At 45.0% G+C, this 12,616-nt stretch overlaps 2 protein-coding genes across 3 annotated transcripts in view; both read right to left on the bottom strand.

Annotated features, from left to right (window-relative positions):
• Positions 1–815: 815 nt before the first annotated feature.
• The window catches only part of LOC125996451 (patr class I histocompatibility antigen, A-2 alpha chain-like), a 59,847-nt gene continuing 48,046 nt past the window's right edge, over positions 816–12,616 (bottom strand). The window contains exons 5-6 of one of the 2 annotated variants that reach the window (XM_049765400.1): positions 1,271–1,384; positions 816–877 (exon numbers count right to left, since the gene is read on the bottom strand). In XM_049765400.1, the coding sequence (XP_049621357.1) occupies positions 831–877; positions 1,271–1,384 (161 nt within the window). In that variant the 3' untranslated portion in view covers positions 816–830. The remainder of the gene's footprint in view (positions 878–1,270; positions 1,385–12,616) is intronic. The other variant, XM_049765399.1, reaches the window with a different exon arrangement.
• LOC125996243 (ZW10 interactor-like) lies at positions 5,885–12,267 on the bottom strand. The gene is given in 4 exon segments (XM_049765196.1): positions 5,885–6,570; positions 10,204–10,302; positions 10,418–10,600; positions 12,216–12,267. Coding segments are annotated over 4 exon segments (1,020 nt in total).

Here is a 12,616-nt window from a genome sequence, read left to right as displayed (position 1 = left end):
TGGTCCTGGATCGGCTGCTTGCAAGGCAAACACTGCTGTGCTATCTCTCCAGGCCCCCTTTGCTTTTTTTGTTTTAAGAAAGGGACAGATCTTACCCCATTCCCCCATTCTTCCTGTAATCTTACCTGCTAATAAGACCTGCCCATTTCTGGGAGGAGTCTTTGGTAGGTAACAAAAGGTTTGGCCTAAAGGGCAGGAGGAGAATTGAGAGAATTTGGAGGGGGGATTGAGAGAGATTCAGCAAGAGAGATGGAGGAGATTTGGCAAGAGATGGAGGAAGAAGCACGGCAAGCTGAAGAGAGCATGCTTAAATAGGTTTAAGTTTATAGGCCACACATGTGGCCATGAATAAAGCTGATATCTCCTGAAACCTGACTGCTGTGAATTTTCTCTCTGCCACTATCAAGAACTTGCAGGCCCTGGTATTAGAACAGGGGAGACAGTGTGACAAAGATCGAGTGAGTGCAGGACAATGGGAGAAGGCAAAGTCCCAGGTCCCAGGGGGACTCTCTGGTGTTAGGTCTTTCTAGGGTGTTCGGGACTGGGAGCTCAGTGCTGGGGATTCAGGCTATCCTCAGAATTTCACTTCTTTCTCCAACCTGTATCTGGTTTTTCACCCAGATACTCTTGATGCGACTCCAGTTATCGCTACCATTGGCTGTTGGTGTCTTGATCAGCCAATCATTGCCCCCAAAGCGTTGGGATCCAGAGGCAGTCTTCCCCAAACCCTGAGAAAGTGGGTTACAGAGCTCCTTCTGCTGCTCTCTGGTGCTCTAGCCCTGACCCAGATAGGACAACAGACACAGTAAGATCCCTTGGCAGATGAAGAATCAACAGTTCTGTGTCACAGCCTGAGTGTACTGTCCTCCTTTGTCACCTGTGAGAAGAAAACATGACAGAAGATCAGAGAGAACACTGGGTCATGAGATCACAGTAAACTCTCCAATTCAAGATCCCAGAAAAGCTTTAGAACAATGAAGCCTGAGGGCAGGATCAGGAAATATAAAAAATGGAGATGCTCCTGGACTGTATCAGCCTCCTCCTGCAGGTCTGTGCCCAGCACAGAGATTCCCTGTGACCTATGCCCACTGAGAATCAGGCTCAATGCCAGCTGATCAAGGTGAAATTGTCTTTGATTCATAAACCCGAGAGCTGCACACACAGGATGAGTATGAGCAACCAGCATGGGGTATGGGGGAAGCTTCCACTAATCATGCAAAAGAAATTCTGTGTGTGGGTGACTCCCAAAGTGGGACAAGAAAAGTCAAACCTGAGTGCTTCTTCCTGTAGATCACAACTCCCATTACAGCTCCAATGATCACAGTTGCGAGGACAACCAGGGGAATAATGTTACCCATAGTGAAGATGGTAGACCGAGGGGGCTCTGGAAAGGGAAGAGAAAGGAAGATGAGCCCTCCAGGGCTCAGTTCCCGTCTGCTGAGGTGCCTCTAATTCCCCTGTGAACAGGCTCTGTGCCCCATCCCCTCCTCACCCCATCTCAGGATGTCAGGCTCTGGCAGCCCCTGGTGCTGCACATGGCACGTGTATCTGTGCTCCTCTCCAGAAGGCACCACCACAGCCGCCCACTTCTGGAAGGTTCCATCCCCTGAAGGCCTGGTCTCCACCAGCTCCATGTCCTGGGTCAGTTCTTCCCCATCACGCTGCCAGGTCAGGGAAATCTCCGCGGGGTAAAAGTCCAGAGCCCAACACCTCAGGGTGACCTCATCTTCAGAGACGGGGTGGTGGGTGATGTGTCTTTGGGGGGCTTCTGAGGAGGAATAATGAAAACATTTCATACATTCTGAGCTACTTTGATGATAAGGATGAACAGATAATGGGTTTGGAAAAGGAAGTTAAAAAACAAACCAAAAACATCCAGGCAGTACTAGCCTGGCTCAGGAAATTGGGAGAAAACCCTAGTCTTTGGAAAATTCTAGCATAAGGTTTGAGTAGGAGATTCAGGTTTCTAAGGAGACGCGGATTCTGGAGAGTGAATGAGGAAGCAGGAGCCAGAGCTCTAATATGCTCTCAGCTGTGATCAAGGTCTATGAGAAAAAATAGAGTTCACAGGCTCAAGAGAACAGAGGCCTGCAGTTTCAGAGGTCTCCCCTCCCTTTATGGAGACCAGGATCCCTCAGGGTCCTGTGGCCACGGGGTGGTGTTACAGGTGAGTCTCTGGTGCAGAACATGGAAGCCAGGTGAATCCCTCTGTCTCCAGACCAGGGGAGGGCGCAGTTCTGAGTCTGAGAGTGGTTTTCTTCCCCAGAGGAGATTAGGGGTCTTCACCCTGTGGGTGAGTACCTGCGCGCAGCAGCGTCTCGTTCCCATTCCGCAGGTATCTGAGGAGCGACTCCACGCACTCCCACTCCAAGTAGTTCCTGTGTCGATCAGCCGCATTATTCCACTCCAACTTGCTCTTGGAGATCTGCGCCGCCGTGTCGGCCGCGGTCCAGGAGCGCAGATCCTTGTTGAGCGTGAGGTAGTCGGCGCCGTCGTAGGCGTATTGCCAGTAGCCGCGCTGGAGGCGCCCGTCCGGCCCCACGTCGCAGCCGGACATGTACTGGAGGGTGTGAGAGCCTGAGGCGGGCAGAGATCAGGTCTGAACCGAAAGCGAAATGGGGCCCTTCCCCGCGGCTCTTTCTGGTCAGCAGTCCGGGAAGGTCCCTCGGCCTCGTGGGGGGTTCTGGGACCCCACTCGAGGCGACCCGGCCCGTCCCTGGGGTGGTTCGTTCCTGGCCCGGCCCGGCCCGGCTCACCGGCCTCGCTCTGGTTGTAGTAGCCGCGCAGGATGTTCAGGTTCGCTCGCAAAGTCTGCGCGGCGGCCTTGACGGTTCGCGTCTGCGCGTCCCAGTACTCGGAGCCTTCCCGCTCCACGCAGGGCGCGCGCGGCTCCATTCTAGGGCTCTCCGCGTCGCTGTCGAACCGCACAAGCTGTGTGTCGTCTACGTAGCCGACAGCGACGAATCGGGGCTCCCCAAGGCCGGGCCGGGACGCGGAGGTGAAGAAATATCTCAAGGAGTGGGGACCTAGGAACGGGGAGGGTGAGGAGCAACCCGATTCGCCACCCCGCGAGTACTGGGTCCGAGGAGACGTGTGTGTGTGTGTGTGTGTGTGTGTGTGTGTGTGTGTGTGCAGTTTAAGTTTGGAGGGACAGGCAAGGTCTTGGTGACCTTGGGACAGGAACGGGGAAAGAAATGTTTCCCAAGGACCTGGAGTCCCCACCCTCCTGCCCCCGCAAGAACACTTTTCTCGACCCGCACTCACCCTCCAGGGTCAGGGCCCTGGGACTGAAGAGCATCAGGAGAAAGAGGTCTGAGACCCACATTTTCAGGGTTCGGGGACGACTGACTTTGGGCGAGTTGCTTCATGGGCAGACGCTGACTGGCTGATTTAAAAACAAGACACCCAGTGGGAGGGAGAGAACTAGCGTCAGAACTTGGAACTCGAAATTTTGGGCAACGACACTAACGCAGCTTGGACGGAGAAACGAAACTCAAGAGAAATGAAACTGAATCTTCAGCGCTGAACTTTTGGTCCCAAGACTGTCCTGACACCTAATCAGCGAGTCACAACTGGTTCTTGCCCTTTCCAGTTGTTCTGCACTCGCTGGATCTTTGTCCTAATCCCAGAACCTAGGCAGCAACTTCCTGTGATTTTTCAGGATCTCTATACAGTGTTACAACTTAGTGAGGACCCTGGTTCAAGGTCAAGAGAGAACCCCATACTTTCTGAGACCTTGACCTTCACATTTGCATATACGAGTTATGCTACCAGAATTTACAGTGCAGGAAGCTGAGTTAAAGACTCGTTGTTGCTGGTTTTATTTATATATATTTGGCTTTTGGGTCACTCCGCGCTGTACTCAGGGGGTAATTTTGGCTCTTTGCTCCAGATCACTCCTGGCAGGTTTTGGGAACTATTTGTGGTGCCCAGAATCAACCAGAGTTATCCATAAGCAAGTCAAATGTCACCTGCACCTTACATTCTGTCTTACCTCACTTCTGAGTGAAAGACTCTTGTTTTATTTATTTTTTATTTTTTGGGGGGCCACACTGTGCACTGTTCAGGGTTAACTCTTGACTCTGCAGTAAATACTCCTGTCAGTGTTGAAGGACTATACAGATTGCTCGGTTCAAATCTGGCTCAGCAATGTACAAGGCAAGTGCCCTATTGCTCTAGTCCCTAAGAGAAAGTCTTTAAGAAAAACTATTTCAGTCTCCCTGCCCACCAGCATAGAAATAGCCCAGTTTAGGACTGAACAACCAACTTGGGTTTAATCCTCAGCATCCCATATGGTCTCCTGAAAACTCCTGAAAACAGGAGTAATTCTGAGTGCAGAGCCAGAAATAACTTCTGAGCACCACCAGGTGTGACCTCAAACAAAACAAAATCAAAAACAAAAACAAAAAAACAACAGAAATGGTGCAGCTTCACAAGTAAATGAGTGCAAAGTCACTGAATATTCCAGGCATACCAGTCAGGGCTGAGAGAACTCTGAGGCCTCTCAGAACTCTGTGGGCTTTCTCCCCCATTATTCCCATTCCTCATAAAGGTCTTGAATAGCCCCTTCCACTAGATGTTTTCAGGGCTAAAATGGCCCAGCTCTACAACTGAACCTCAGCAAATGCCAACCCATCAAATTGTTCTAGCTTCTGGAGCAATACTCCAAATTTTATAGCACTAACAGCCTAATAGGAACAACAGCAAATTTGATAGGAAAGTTGTGTAGAACTACCAGGTATTTTTTTTTTAATTTAAACTTTTTTTTAAGTTTAACTTGGGAAGTTTTAGTTTTTTTTTTTTGACATTTTAAACTTATTTATTTTTTTGTAAAGCAAACACTATTTTGAATACTCCAACACAATTTCTTTTTCATATGTCCCCCCTGCTGAATTCAGAAGTTTTGTTCAAAGGATAAAAAATGATGAACAATAAAAAAAGACATAAAGACCTCCCAAATGAAGGGAGTCTCCTAAGAACGATTCAGTTTTTAATGATCTAAAGATGTATAAAAATGAAGTTGGATTGAAACATATATATCAGTTATTAAAATTATTTTCTATAGATAATCAGATAACCAAATCACATAACCAAATTGTTCTCTTACTCCTTGAAAGAAGGTGAACAGTTTGCTTCATGCTAATTTGAGAAATTGGCCAAATTATTGATCTCAGAATAGGAACCCCAAGCCAGCCAGCTGCCTAAGATCTCTGTTTATACAAGTCCCAGCACACTTTAAGTTATTGTTCTTTGAGTGTGGCTCTCTCCACCTACAGATAAAGATGAACAGAAAAACGACTGAGAGACTTTTAATCAACAGAACCCAGAACCTAACCTGAAAGGATTGTTGTCAAAAGACTAGACTGTGGTATCATAGTCCATTTTGAAGTAAAAAGGCCACACGAAGTCAGGGAAGAAGAGACAAGAAAGGGGCATAGCTAGACATGGGGATGAAGTACTAAGCTTCAAAGAAGATAAATATTTTGCTTTGTACCACCTTTCACCCACTCCAGGAAACTGAGAGAGAAGTAACCCAAAGACAACACCTCCCTACAAACCTCTTATTGAATAACAGGTCTGAATTAAGATTGATCTAATGTAGGATTCTTCCTCATGTCCTCATGTTCTCTAGAGAATCTATGCCACAATTATATCTCTGGCAAATTTTAAATGGTTAGCCCTAGAGACAAGGTATAGGCAGTGGATAAAGCTACAGATAAATCTCACCACTCCTCTTTCCACTTCCTTATCTGTCCCACTTCTCATTCATTTTCCAGAACATTCTCCATTTCTTGCTATGAGTCCAATGTTCTCTAGGTACTAAGTCAGCTGCTAGGGCTTATCCTCAAGAAGGTTTACCTCCGGTGGTGGCTATTTCTTTCTCTTACTCAGGGGATAGCGGTTTACCCTGCAGGGTAGACAACAGCTGGAGAAAGATCTCATGCCTCTGCAGCTTGTCTTGCTCCTGTCTTGCCTTCTGTTTCAGGGTTTCAAGTTCCTGTTCTAGCTTCTGAAGGGCCTGCTCTGTCCCTGTATGACGTTCCCTTATTTTTGCAGAAACTTCTGCCAGAGAATGCAGATGTTTCTCCTGTTTCAAATGCCACTGCTTTTGGGCTGCTCTGTATTTCTCCATTGCTATTTGCTTCTTGGCCTGGAGCTGTTCAAGAGCCTCCTGGAGCTGAGAACTCTTCTCTTGGGTCTCTTCCACTTTGGAAAGGACCAGGGTCAAAGAACTTGTGATGTCCTCCACATGCTCTTGGTAGGTGGCCTTCAGTTCTTTCCATTGCTCCTTGGCTTCAGTTGCCTTCTGCCGGCTTGTTTCTTCAGAAACCACAGGATCCAGGCCCTGGAAAGCATCCTCCTGAGCCAAGAAGTTTTGCAGGAAGTCTACTACTTGCAGCTTGTCTTTCTTTCGGGAATCCACCACAAACTGGGCCAAGATCTGGGCGGGTAGTTCTGCCTCTTCCTGTAGTCCTTAAGGCTCCAGAATGTCTGTGACCTCAGCCAAAGCCTCCCTGGCTGCATCTTCTGCTGGGGTCTCTGCAGTCAAGTCCGGGCCGCGCTCTTCGGCTCACTGTTTTTTCGGGAAGTTTTAGTTTTTTAAGATAATATATTTAAACACCGTGATCACAAACATGATTGTAGTTGGGTTTTAGTCATAAAAAAGAACATCCCCCCTTCACCAATGCCCTCATCTCCTCCCTCCTCCACACATCAGAAAGGAAGAAGGGGCCTACATAAAAAGCTTAATGACTCAGCTTATAAAATTAGAAAATGATTAACAAAAGGAACTAAAAATAGGTACGCAGAAGTAAAGAACAAAGCTTAGAGCAGAAATCAATGGAGTGGAAATCAAAAACAATCCAAGATCAATGAAAGCAAAAGTTAGTTCTTTGAAAAAATAAACAAGATTGATAAACCACTAGCAATTCAAATAAACCAGATTAGAAATGAAAAGGGGGAGATCACTACAGATACTGCAGAGATTTAAAGGGTGATCAGAGATTACTTTGAGAAACTCTGTCACAAAACATGAGAACCTGGAATAAGTAGATACAGTCTTTAACTTTTATATTATGATTAAACCAGGATGAGCATATCTAAACAGATCCATCACTACTAAGGAAATTAAAATGGTAATCAAAAGTCTTAAAAAACAAAAGCCCTGGCCCAGATGGATTCAATAGTGAATACTTTCAAACCTTTCTAGATGAAATATTACCAATCCTTTTCAAGCTCTTTCATGATAATGAAGAACCAGGAACACTCCCAAATAGTTTTTATGATGCTAACATCACTCTGATACCAAAACCAGACAGAGATGCTGCAAGAACAGAAAACTACAGACCAGTATCCCTGATGCACACAGATGCAAAGATCCTCAACAAAATTCTGGGAAATAGAATCATACACCACTACCAAGTAGGCTTTATTCCAGGAATGCAAGTATGGTTTAACATACATAAATCAATTCACATAATACACCATATCAAAAAATAATAGCCATATGATCATATAAATAGGTGCAGAGAAAGAATTCAATAAGGTCCAACACCCATTCTTGATAAAAACTCTCATCCGAGGGAATGGAAGGAATTTTTCTCAATATACTAAAGGCAATCTACCACAAGCCAACGGCAAGTATTATTATCAATGGAGATAAACTAAAAGCCTTTTCTCTAAAATCTGGTACAAGATGAGACTGCCCTCTCTCACCACTTCTTTTTTTGTTTGTTTTTGTTTTTTGGGCCACACCTGGCGGTGCTCAGGGGTTACTCCTGTCTCTCTGCTCAGAAGTAACTCTGGCAGGCACGGGGGACCATATGGGACACCGGGATTCAAACCAACCACCTTTGGTCCTAGATCAGCTGCTTGCAAGGCAAACACCGCTGTGCTATCTCTCCGGGCCCTCTCTCACCACTTCTATTCAACATAGTGCTGGAAGTTCTTCCATAGCGATTATGCAAGAAACAGCTATCAAGGACATCCAGATAGGAAAGGAAGAAGTCAAGCTCTTATTGTTTGCAGATGACATAATACTATATTTAAAAAACCCCAAAGACTCTGTCAATAAGCTTCTAGAAACAATAGATTCATATAGCAAATTGGCAGACTACAAAGTTAATATGCAAAAGTTAATGGTTTTCTTTTTTTTTTTTTTTTTTTTTTGGTTTTTGGGCCACACCCTGTGACGCTCAGGGGTTACTCCTGGCTATGCGCTCAGAAGTTGCTCCTGGCTTCTTGGGGGGATCGAACTGGGGTCCGTCCTAGGCTAGCGCAGGCAAGGCAGGCACCTTACCTCCAGGCCACCGCCCGGCCCCAGTTAATGGTTTTCTTTTCTTTTTTTTTTTTTTTGGTGATTTTTTGGGTCACACCCATCAGTGCTCAGGGGTTATTTCTGGCTCCATGCTCAGAAATTGCTCCTGGCAGGCACGGGGGACCATATGGGGCGCCGGGATTCAAACCGATGACCTCCTGCATGAAAGGCAAACGCCTTACCTCCATGCTATCTCTCCGGCCCCAGTTAATGGTTTTCTTATACACACATAATGATAGAGAAGAAATGGACATTTAAAAAATGATCCCGTTCACATTAGTGCCACACAAACTCAAATACCTTGGAGTCAACTAAAGAGCTGAAGGACCAATAGAAAGAAAACTACAAAGCACTGCTTTGAGAAATAAGGAAATGGAGACTCATACCCTGCTCATGGAATGGCAGGATTAACATCATTAAAATAGCAATACTCCCCAAAGCATTGTACAGATTTAATGCAATCCCTTTTAGGATACCATGACATTATTTAAAGAAGTGGATCAAACACTCCTGAAAATTCATTTGGAACAATAAATACCCAGAATAGCTAGAGCAAACCTTGGGAAAAAGAATATGGGTGGCATCACTTTCCCCAACTTTAAATTGTAACAAAGCTATAGTCACTAAAACAGCATGATATTGGAATAAAGACAGACCCTCAGATCAGTGGAATAAACTCGAGTATTCAGAGAATGTTCCCTAGACATACAACCAATTAACCTTTAATAAAGAGGCAAGAAATGCAAAATGGAGTAAGGAAAGCTTGTTCAACAAGTGGTGTTGTGACAACTAGTCAGCCATTTGCAAAAAAGCGAACTCAGACCTCTATCTAACACCATGCACAAAGGTCAAATGCAAATGTATTAAAGACCTTGATATCAGGTTTGAAACCATAAGATACATAGAACAACACTTAGATAAAACACTCCATGCCATTGAGACTAAAGGCATCTTCAAGGAGGAAATAGCACTCTCCAAGTGTGAAGCAGAGATAAACCGATAGGATTATATTAAGCTGAGAAGCTTCTGCACCTCATAGGAATTAGAATACAAAAGCCACCCACAGAATGGGAGAAACTATTCACCCAATACCTATCAGACAAGGAGCTAATATCTAAGACATACAGTGTACTGACAGAACTTAACTAGAAAAAAATCATTGAACCCCATCAAAAAATGGGGAGAATAAAATGAACAGACACTTCTTCAAAGAAGAAATACAAATGGCCAAAAGGCACATTAAAAAGTGCTCCACATCACTAATCATCAGGGAGATGCAAATCAAAACAAGAATGAGGTACCATCCAGACCCAGGTACCAGACCCAGGCCAATAATAATGCCCATACTGGAGATAGTAGACTGAGGAGGGGGCTCTTGGAAGGGAAGATGAGACTTTCAGGGCTCAGTCCCCACCTGCTGAATTTCTCCAGAAAGGCCTGTGATTCCCCTGATAATAGGCTGTTTTTCATTCCCCTACTTACCCCATCTCAGGTTGACAGGATCTGACAGATCCTCACGTTACACATGAGACATGTATCCTTGTTCCTCTCCAAAAGGCACCACCATAGATGTCCACTTCTGGAATGTTCCATTGCCTGAAGACCTGGTCTCCATCAGCTGTGTCCTGGGCCAGTTCCTCCCCATCACGCTACCTTTTCAGAGAAATCTCCACAGGGTAAAAGCCTAGAGTCCAGCACCTCAGGGTGGCCTCATGTTTAGAGAAGGGGTGGTAAGTGGTGTCTTTTGAGGGATTCTGAGTAGTAATGAGAAAATTCATGCAGTGAGTTACTAGCATGATAAGGATGAAAAGGTTTGAATGAAGGAAGTTAAAAAACAAGCAAACAACAACAACAACAAAATCTAGGCACAAACCTGGCTCCCCCACTTGCGTTGAGTGATCTGAACCGAGGTGTCGGCCTCGGTCCCTGCACTCCACTTTCTCCACCCACGGTGCCCGCGAGGAGTTGAGGGGGACAAGCAGGGTCTGGGAGATATGGGTGAGGAAAACGGGAAAAGCTTTTCCTCAGAGGACTTGAGTTCCCGCCCGGCGATTTCACCATCTTACTCGCATAGAATATCTCTCTCGACCCTGCACTCACCCCTCAAGGTCTGAGTCTGAGTCAGGGCCGGGGCCTCTCCGGAGAGCAGCAGGAACTCTGTGACCCATTTTCTCAGGGTTTGGGGAAGACTGCCTCTGAGTCCCAACACTTCGGGGACAATGATTGGCTGTTCAAGACACCGACAGCCAACGGCAGTGATAATGGAAATCGCGTCACGAGTATCTGGGTGGAAAAAGCAGATACAGGTTGGAGAGAGAAGTGAAACTCTGGGGATAGCCCGAATCCCCAGCACTGAGCTAACAGTCCCCAATACTTTAGGAAGACTTAACACTTGAACTAGTCACTTTAACTAGAATAATATCAACAACCTATTGTGTATTAACAGAACAACTTTTCTTTTTCTTTTTTTTTTTTTTTTTTGAACCACACCCTACAGTGCTAACTCCTGACTTTGTAGTAAAGAATTACTCCTGACAGTGCTGATAAACTATATAGATGCTGGGAATCACACTTGGCAAGTGTCCTGTGGCTCAGGTCCCTAACAGAAAGTCTTTTTATGAAAAACCATTTCAGTCTCTCTGTCCCCCTACCCCAGCATAGAAATGGCCCAGCTCAGGACTTGAGAAATAGTACAGTGACTAGGGTATTTGTCTTGCACAAAACAAACCTGAGTTTAATCTTCAGCATCCCAAATGGTCTCCTGAAAACAACCAGGAGTAATTCCTGAGTGCAGAGCCAGAAATAACACCTGAGCACCACCAAGTGTGACTCAAATCCCAAAATAAAACAACAGAAATGCCCAGCTCTACAACTAAGCTTGAAATGAATGCAAAGTCACTGAATCTTCTAGGCAGACTAGTCAGTGGTGAGAAAACTCTGGGGCCTTCTCAGAATGGAGGGGAGCAGATTTCCCCATTTGACCTCCCAGTCAGTCCCCCGTCATGCCCATTCCTCAGAAAGGTCCAGGATATTCCCTCCCACTAGATGTTTTAAGGCCTAAAATGGCCCAGCTCTACAACTGAACCTCAGCAAGCTGCCAACACATCAAATCGTTTTAGCTCCTGGAGCAATACCTCCAAAGTATATAGCACTAACAGCTGCCATGGCCTTTTTTGTCCAGATACTTCAGGGAGCTCTCTGGGTCCCCAGGAAAGTGGGTGCAGGGTTTGGCAAAAGAAGGAGACACACTCAGTTTTTATGAATCACAATTGTATGTGTGTTTATTGAATGCTACAGGGGTGTTTTTAAACATGAATTTTATGTATGAGAGATTGACTACATCTGCTTTCCTGCAAGGTTAAAAATTGCACTTTCTTGTTAGCAACAAGCTTATCAGTACATACTGCTTGATCTATGTTTCTTCACAACAGACAATTTACAGGCCTTTAGTGTGGGTTACAAATCTTCTGAATGATAAGTTCCAATTAAAACATAGAGGGGAGTTGAGCCAGAGGCTTCTCTGGTATCTAAGGGAAAACTTTAACATCTAAAAGTTGTTTTACTCCTAGACTGAAACTTGGGTGTCAATTCTGATATAAATTAAAAGGTTAGCAAGTTTTCCAGGTGTTCCTACAAAGGGCTCCTTTCATCTGAGTGAGCAAAATATCTTTTAAAAGGCTAACTTTACTTTGAGAATTAAAAAGTTATTTTTATGTTTCGCTTGATGCTGATTTTCCCAGGTAAAGTGATATTTAATCAAGGCCATATTTATATGTACTAATTTTGTCATCTGGAAGTATATGCTCAACTGTATAGCATAGCAGCAGGGAGATTTTTATTAGGTCAAATATATGTTTGCAACTACTGTTTGCAACTATTATTTTAGTTTGAGAAATACCATCCTCACTTTTCAAGGAAGCAACCTCTCTTGGAGGTCTTTTCTCAGCCATCCGAACTGAGGGAGTCCAGCAGGCCTTCTGATCTTAACTTTCCTTAAATAATGACAGGAATAAACAGCATTATAGGAAAACAGCAAATTTGATGGGAAAGTTGTGTAGAAGAACTACCAAGTTCAATGAGCAAAAAGCAATAACAAAGAAGGCTCGACTAGCAAATCCTCAGATAATGACTTTAAAAACATCACTGTGATATTAAACAATGGTACCAGCTAAGGGGACAAACTTAGGATAGGCGGTATGAAATGTCAGTGTGTGTAACTAAAATGAGAGTGTAGCCAGGTATGCTGACATAGCAGCTCATGTTACAACCTTAGAGAGCCAGCATGTGTGCTGCCTTGTC

This window comes from Suncus etruscus, chromosome 18, assembly GCF_024139225.1.
Source record: "Suncus etruscus isolate mSunEtr1 chromosome 18, mSunEtr1.pri.cur, whole genome shotgun sequence".
In the NCBI taxonomy this organism is placed as follows: Eukaryota; Metazoa; Chordata; class Mammalia; order Eulipotyphla; family Soricidae; genus Suncus; species Suncus etruscus.
Note: the sequence above shows the minus strand (reverse complement) of the source record. Positions and strands in the feature narration are given on the sequence as shown.